At 39.4% G+C, this 8,293-nt stretch overlaps 1 protein-coding gene across 1 annotated transcript; it reads left to right on the top strand.

Moving 5' to 3' along the window:
• Positions 1-351: 351 nt before the first annotated feature.
• LOC103807517 (cytosolic 5'-nucleotidase 1B-like) lies at positions 352-3,521 on the top strand (the record flags this gene model as incomplete). Its single annotated transcript, XM_009080251.1, has 4 exons — positions 352-481; positions 970-1,092; positions 1,740-1,924; positions 2,869-3,521. Coding segments are annotated over 4 exons (777 nt in total), but the record flags the coding sequence as incomplete, so codon positions are not given.
• Between the last annotated feature and the right edge of the window lie 4,772 nt (positions 3,522-8,293).

Here is an 8,293-nt window from a genome sequence, read left to right on the forward strand (position 1 = left end):
CAAAGTTCAAGTTGACAGAGGAAAAAACAAAGGATTAATAGGGATCATAATAATGTTCAGCAATGTATTGACTTATTCTGGATGATTAAGGTATCCTAAGAAAAAAAGGATTTCCACAAGAAAGTTTAATTCCATAACTCAGCAAAAGAAATTCATTTGCTTCCTTTCAAATGAACCCAATCAAATGCTTGCTGGGAGCAGCAAAGCAGAAAGGAATAAAACAAGTTCAGCAAGTCAAACAATCATGTATTTCACACTCTCCTTCAAGGCAATCCTATCACTCAAACTACAGTGATTAAGAATGGAAACACATTCCACTTGTCTACTGACCTCCATGTTTTTAACCTGCAGGCACTGGAGCATGTCAATGCCCGACTTCTTGAGCTGTACCCTGATGATGAAGAACGTTTTGATATTGTCCTGATGACTAATAACCATGCCCAAGTGGGAGTAAGGCTCATAAACAGCATCAATCACTATGGTAAATAGAATAAATACTAACATACAGAACCACCCGCTGTTACATAATAATGCAAACTAATTTTATTTTTTTCTGTTCTGCCCTTGGGAAAAGCAGCTTCTTTGATACTTATTTTTGGGTGTCAGCATAAGTGGGATAGTGTTAAACAGAATTGGTCCAGTGTTCTAGATTTAACTTGTCAGGTGTGAATCTTAGTTTCTGAGAAGTCCTTAAACCTTTTAATGTTTCCTATCTATGGTCCCTACACATACACGTCCACAGCAGTTACTCTGTTGTCTTAGAGGGATTTTTTTTTCCTAAATTCTCAAGGAGGGTGGGCTGGTCAAACATTGTAGTCAGTTTAAATTGTGTAACTTGTCGAAATTACGGTGAGCATATTTTCTTTTTCTCAGTTTACTGTCAGCTACGCTAGTATATTTTTTCACAGGTTACTTTTACAGGTTTGTAGTGTCAAGACAAAATCACACCCTGTGCTGTTCTTACTTTAGGCTTAACAATTGAACGTTTCTGTATGACGGGAGGAAAAAGCCCTATTGGTTACCTGACTGCATACCTTACAAACTTGTACCTCTCAGCAGACTCGGAAAAAGTGCAAGAAGCTATAGAAGCAGGTTTGAATTGACTTTCTTTTGTTATCTTTCTGTTGAGCTTGTTCAAAAATTAGTATGTTGTGTGTCCTTCACAGATTGTAGTGCTGCTTCATCAAATGCAGAAAGTCACCACTTTGTATGGTACAAACTTATCACTTATTTTTACTTAACCAAATAAAACCGGTGATAACTCTATGATCCTTCAGCCTCCTGATAATTACAGCCTTATCACCCTATACCTTTCTGTCTTCTCCCATTACACAAAAAATTAACATCCCCACACATCTACTTACCTCTATTCAACTTCCATTTGAATAGCGTCATCTTTTTGATACAACTTAAAAAAACAATTTCTGTGTTTCATTAGGAGGTAGAAAATAGCAGTTAGTTTGATTCAGTGGTCTCCTCAGAATTTAATTCTTGGTCCCATTTGCAACACACCCTGAGGACTGTTTTTGTATATTTATATATGAAAGTGGAAGTTTTGTTAATGGAAGAGCTTCCATGCATTTGGGTTACAGGACAGCCATTGCTAATTAGCTTTACTAATTATTCCTGCTCACTATATATAAAGCTCACCACAAATAAGTTGTAGGAACTGAACTGCTGATGTTTTAATGAATGACTTTGTAGGACATGCTAACCAAGGTTCTCTGATCCATTTTCAGGCATTGCATCAGCTACGATGTTCACTGCCAACAAAGATGTTGCTTACTCAGATACACAGCTGAGGGTGGCATTCGATGGGGATGCTGTTATCTTTTCTGATGAATCAGAACAGATTTTCAAAGAGCAAGGATTAGACAGGTTTTTTGAACATGAACAGCTGAATGAAAATAAGCCTCTTGCACAGGTTTGTATTTCTTGGATCAGTGAGTTTTCAAAAGATCTGATGACTTTCATTGCTGCTGTGTTTCTCCAGTTTCCCCAGTTTGTATGTGTTCTTCTTTGTGGAAGCTGATCATCCTATTTATTTCCATTTTCGAGGATAATGCTTAAAACACATACTTGACTTACAAGAGCCCACCATTACAGTCCTTTCACCAGATCTCCCGCTTCCCTGAGAGAACACGTATATGACAGAGACTTGCAGCTGTATTTTAATGGTATCGTTAGGAGAAGAAATGCTACTATTGATTCTCTTGATTATTTTTTTAATCAGATTGTGTAGGTAATGTCAATTTCAAACACGAGGATATTTTGGTTATTCAAACTGGGTCATATCTGCTTATTCCCAAGCAGAACTATGCCATTTGTCCAAAGACCACAAATATTTTAACCTTAGCTTAAATGGAAAGACCAATTCTGCTATTGTTAAAAATAATACAAATTTGGAATAAAAGCTTGATATATGAAAGTACTGGACAGGGCAGTTTATTGCAATTTGAACCAAACTATCATTTACTTCATTTTATTGGAGTGTAGTATGGTCATTAATCTGGAAATATAATGTAGGTCTTTTCCTGATTTCTGCACAGAAAAAAAATATCATAGCTTATGGTTCATAAAGTGGTTTTAAAGAACATTTTATTAAAGACTATGGTTATAACTTTATATTGAAAGAGATTTTATAAGCTTTCCTACTTATACCATGTAGGATTATGGTTTTAAATTTTTTTCCAGTCTGCGAATTCCTAGTGAGGGTGCAGATCCAAATGGATATGTTATATAGAGAATGTGTGGAGTAGCATAGCATTAAGGAAGGGAATCCTGTGTATAATTGGCAGTCTGGAAGAAAGCAATGATTTGGGGAGCTATGGACAAATAGTAAATTTGCTTATGGTATTTCATACTCAGGGTCCTTTGAAGGGTTTTCTGGAAGACCTGGGGAAACTCCAGAAGAAATTCTATGCAAAAAATGAACGATTAAATTGTCCTATAAGGACCTTCCTGGTCACAGCCAGAAGTGCAGCGAGTTCTGGAGCCAGAGTGCTGAAGACTCTTCGTAGCTGGGGTCTGGAGATTGATGAGGCACTTTTCCTAGCAGGAGCTCCTAAAGGACCAATCCTGGTGAAAATCCGACCTCATATTTTTTTTGATGACCAGATGTTCCACATTGAAGGAGCACAGAAATTAGGCACCATAGCTGCACATGTTCCTTATGGCATTGCTCAAAAGTACCACAAACCTGCGTGAATGGATGTCACCATTAAGAATAAGGTTCTTAACTCAGCCAACCTCTAATATACCAATAGCTATGTCTGAAAACCTCTACATTTGTGTAAGCACTATGTTTAAATATCTAACTTCTGGCTAGAACAGCCTTTAAAGGAAATACTTTTAATAGGGTTAAATTTTTAATGGAATTATTTTAATATAATTCTTAGGCAGTTTAGATTTTTTTACCCACCTGGATCTAACACTGTGTTTTTGATATTAGGAAAAGATTTGTACTGTTTTTATAGCTTGAGACATATTTTGAGAGACAGAATAGTTATATTTTCTCTAAACTGCTGACAGGTTATTTATAACAAAATTCATGCTGCAGCGCTAGTTCTTGATGGTTCTTTCTGAAGTTCCAAAAAGCACAGTTTACATGTAACTGTTTACCTGTTGGTGGTTTGTTTGTTAAATATGTGTTCAGTAGGTCTGTCACCACAAGGTTTTGGCTTCCAGTGAATTGTTAGCATATCTGATCTCGTGTTTACAGGAACCCTTTATTTTTCTGTATTCTTCTTCTATCCTAATAAAGCTGGCTTTACAGAACATTGTCATTTTTCTATGTAGAGGTTTTAGCATAATTTCCTAGGCACAGTTTGTGTAATCAGCATCCTCCTGATGTTTAGAACCAGAAGTGACCACTTTCAATCAAATTTGAGAGAGAGAGAGAGAGGTTTTGCTTAATCCCAACATCTTTCACAGAGCTGGGTAGAAGTCTGAGATGCTTTGAATAACTTGACTGGTACAAAGGCTCAAGCATCATCTTTGTAACAGCAGAGAATCTACCCTGAAGTAATGCTGTTGATGGAACTATTTGCTTCTTAACTACATTCCCTTAGGATTTACAACTGTTCTGTGATCTGCATGAAATTAGTTTGGCAACCTCAGATGAGTTTCCAGGGAACAAGTGCCTATTGCTATATGACTTCAAATTTGCACCATAGGTCTATTCTACCACTTTTATACTAAGTTACTGTATCTCAGTGTTATCCATGTGAATAAGTGTTATCCAAATGACACCACTAGCATCTGTCAGGTGGTGTTTGTTCTCTTTCTCTCCCTAGTGGAACAACTGTCCTGTTTTATTGTTGCCATATACCAGAAGAGACAAAACTGAAACAATGTGTTTTGCAGTGGGAGTAGAAATGGTGAATCAGACTAGTGATGATCTGTGGTTCCTGGGGGAATTTGGTCCAGAATCTCACATTAGCCTCTGAGAAAGTTTGGTCTCCTCTGTCTGGATGAACTGTCCTGTTATTGCAGAAAGCTTCATTGCATTAATTATGATTTCCCTCCCAGGAACATAGGCAATCATTTTAGTGTTCTGGGTCCAAGCCACAAGGTTCTTTGGAAACAAAGGCAAAAGCCTTGTTCCTGCATGAAACTCGAATAGAGACCATTGGAAAGGTTTCCATGCGTTCACACCAGTATGTGTTGTTGATGGTATGCACTGCAGATTTCTGGTGTACTTGGAACTTCGTAAGTGCTAAAGGCTTTGTGCCCAAAATGTATCACATTTCCCAGCCCAGCCAGGAGGTGAGGAAGACATGAATAACTGAGGCCTGGTCATTGTCTGCCAGGATGGGATAGAGTTACCTCGCCAAATGAAGATTATGAAAAATGTTATTAGCAGATGTTTTTATGTGAGAGCTTGGAATCCACAAGGAATTTAAAAATATTCCTTAGCAATGGAATATAAATTGTGTGTGTACCTTTACCAAAAGGACAGCTGCAAATTTCAGGAGGACTGGTCCTGCCTTGTTGAAGCTGAACATGGATCAGTCATTCTGCATCCATGCATTGTTAGAGCTATGGAGGCAGGGAACATGAAGGATACATACAGTGCACAAATTGTTGGTACTTGACTCTCTCTCACTGTACATAGCAATTAAGTCTTGATGCTGATAAAGGCTAATGGAATCCTTGATTGCTGTGAGAGTCCAAAGGTAAGACTCATGCCTGACAGAGTAAGCATGTAAATCAGTGAGTAATTTGGAAGCTAAATCATCTGGTCTATTATGTTTATTTTCAATCAACCATCCACCTACAGCAAAAATGAAATCAGCTGACTAGGACATAGTTAGGAGCTTCCAGTTCTTACACCTTTCTTGATCTATACACACAGAGTTACTAGAGGACTGCCTCTTGTTCCTGACAGCCCTAAGGCATGCGTGAAGAGGAATAAAAGAGTTCACGTAATAAATTTACATATGATAATTTACATTCTTATTCATAGAATTCGAATTGACATTAAAGTTTAGAAATTGATGTTAAGGTCCACAATCACTTCTCATAAGTTAGTTTTGCAAAATGCCCTGAGATGTTTGTTCAGATTATACACTCACTGCCTTTTAATTGTCAGGCAACTGTCCCAAGCACAACAGCTGCCTCTCTGCATATCCAGCTGACAGCATGGTGGGTGAATGGAGCCTCATTCGTTCATGCAAGTACCTTCCAGACTAATCTGGATGTTCAGGGAGACTCAGTCTTGCCAAGCAGTCTCTGCCCATTACAATTATTTTCTTCTGCTCCAAGGGACAGCTTGGCTAGTGGACCGAAATAATCTTTTTCAAGAAAATTCCCTGAAATGGGATGGGAGCTGAGGGAAAGGGTTTTCTATTTTTGTAGACATAGAAGAGAATTGTCTCTTAATAGCATTCCAGTCCACAAAACAAAACAAACAAGCAAATTGCAACAACAAAACTCAACAAAAAATGTCTTGCTTCTCACGCTCACGAGGTTACCATGAGTTTATGCCCTGGCACCTCGTAACCCTAAACTGGTCACAGTTACAACAGAAATATTTGTCAATAGGGATATAGAGAGGACTGTCTATGACACTGTCTACAACACTGGAAGACAGACTCATGAAAAAGAAACTCTCATCCCAGACAAAACCTGGAAGAGAATTAATAATAACATAGATCAAATTCTGTGTGGAAACAGAATTTTGTCAGGCAAAGACCATTCTTTTCCCCTTAGCTTCCAGGTTTCTATACCACATCACAATGAAAAGTCCAGGTATAACAAATGGGAATGTCTCCTACTGCTACCAATCCCCATGACGAAAATGTTAGAAATAAGATTCTGGAGGTGACTTTGCTAGTTTTTATGGTGGTTTTTTTTACAGAACATATCCTCAGACTGTCTTAGATACCTCCCACCAGATACCAAGGCACAATAACCCCATGTTCCTGCATTCCTTCACACCTCCAAGGCACCCTTTCAGTTTTCAGGCTACCATGTCATACATAGTGCAACAACCATCTGGAAGAAATAAAATATTTCAGATGAAAGTTTGGAGATAGTCATCATCACATGTGTTACAAAATGCATCATGTGTTCCTGGAATGTGATTTGTCCAGGACTTGGGATTCAGAAGGCTTCTATTCCCTGAGGAGGATCCTCAGGTACAGACCTTGGGCTCCTCTGCTGGATCAGCACTGTCCTGCAGTAGTGCTAAGGACACCCTTGAGTGTTACAGATGGGTAGAGAAAGCAGTAAAACAGGTCAGTGTCTTACAAGAAATAATAACTTCTGGTTATCCCTGCTCAGTAGTATCTGGGAACAACAACACCTGAATGCATACATCATTCCTGCCTACATAAGCAGCTTTTGATGACCATCACCTGTGAGCTCCTGAGCACAGTGCTCCTTGCACTGCAGGCTGGACTGACCATGGATGAACTCAGGCAGAATCCTTGAGGCAGTGCCCTCTCCAACACATTCACAGCCTTCTGAAGTAGCAGGTGTTTCACAGATGACTGCCAGAGTCCTCACTGCCAGATGACAAACAGCAGATTCTTTACTTCCCACCAGGAGGATTTCTTACAGGATGAATCTGTTCCTCTAACGGGGTGTTTCCTGGTTCTCCTATTTCAACATCTCCTTGGTAACCACTGTTTCTTGCTTATGGTTCTCAGCTGCAGATGCAGGCATGGCTCCAACACCTCCTAAGATATGATTTACTATGAGATGAGCATAGGGAAGAACACCTCAAGATGGCTCTTACATCATGTTAAGAATGCCAAAATCCATCTGTGTCATGCAGATGTAATGGTGTGGCCTAGGTAAAATAAGCTTCGGTGTAATCATGAGTCTCACAATGGAGTGAAAAGCTGAGAATGAAGAGAGAAACAGTAGAGATCTTTCAGCAAATCCAGTGTTTAGATGTGGTGCCTATACAGCCCTTGAACTGCCTGAGAAGTGTGACAGTCAGAAAAGACATAGTAAGGATACTTCCAGAAAAATCTGATAGTTTTCTGCAGTTGTAACATGAGCTGAAGTCAGCCTCAGAACAGACTGTAAGTAGCACCAGCATGTGGCAGTTAATGGGAGGTTACTATTTCAAGTGGTTAACATGTTCAGACAAGCCACAAGAAACCTGACGAAAGGCTTGTGGGTTTCCTCTTGGATTTCTTACTTATTTCCCCAAACCAACTAGGTCTTGACTCAAGACAGTTATGTTCATTATCAGCCAAGCCAAGCTTGTTTCTGGTCTTCTGGGGAAGCTGAGGACCCAGGGTGGAGAAACTGAATATGACTTTTGCAGAAGCATTTAAGCTGCCATGAGATTCAAAGACTGGTAATGAAATACTATTGGTACCCTTAGCACCAGCTTTCCTTGTGATGGGGTTTTTCCTGTGAGGCTGATAAATATTAGTAAAATATTTTGGTGAAACCTCTATCAGCAAAATAAACACCACTGGGAAATGCTGCTGGGCCCTAGAATGCCAGCATCTCTATGTCATTAAGATACTGTCATTGTCTCATAATTCTAAAATTGTCAGGAAAAGTTGGCTTGGTTTTGGCCTGGGCCAGCTGGCTTTCTCCTGGATGAGACCCATCGACATTTCAGAACTCAGCATGGGATGAAAACCAAGGACTAGACTCAAGCTCTGCCAGGGGGAGGTTTAGGTTGGATATTAGGAAGAGATTTTTTCAGAAAGAGTGATCAGGCATTGGAATGTGCTGCCCGAGGAGGTGGTGGATTCACCATCCCTGGAGGTTTTGAAGATGAGATTGGATGTGGCACTTAGTGCCATGGTCTAGTAACCACGGT

Source organism: Acanthisitta chloris, unplaced genomic scaffold (genome assembly GCF_000695815.1).
Source record: "Acanthisitta chloris isolate BGI_N310 unplaced genomic scaffold, ASM69581v1 scaffold17488, whole genome shotgun sequence".
NCBI classification, from domain to species: domain Eukaryota; kingdom Metazoa; phylum Chordata; class Aves; order Passeriformes; family Acanthisittidae; genus Acanthisitta; species Acanthisitta chloris.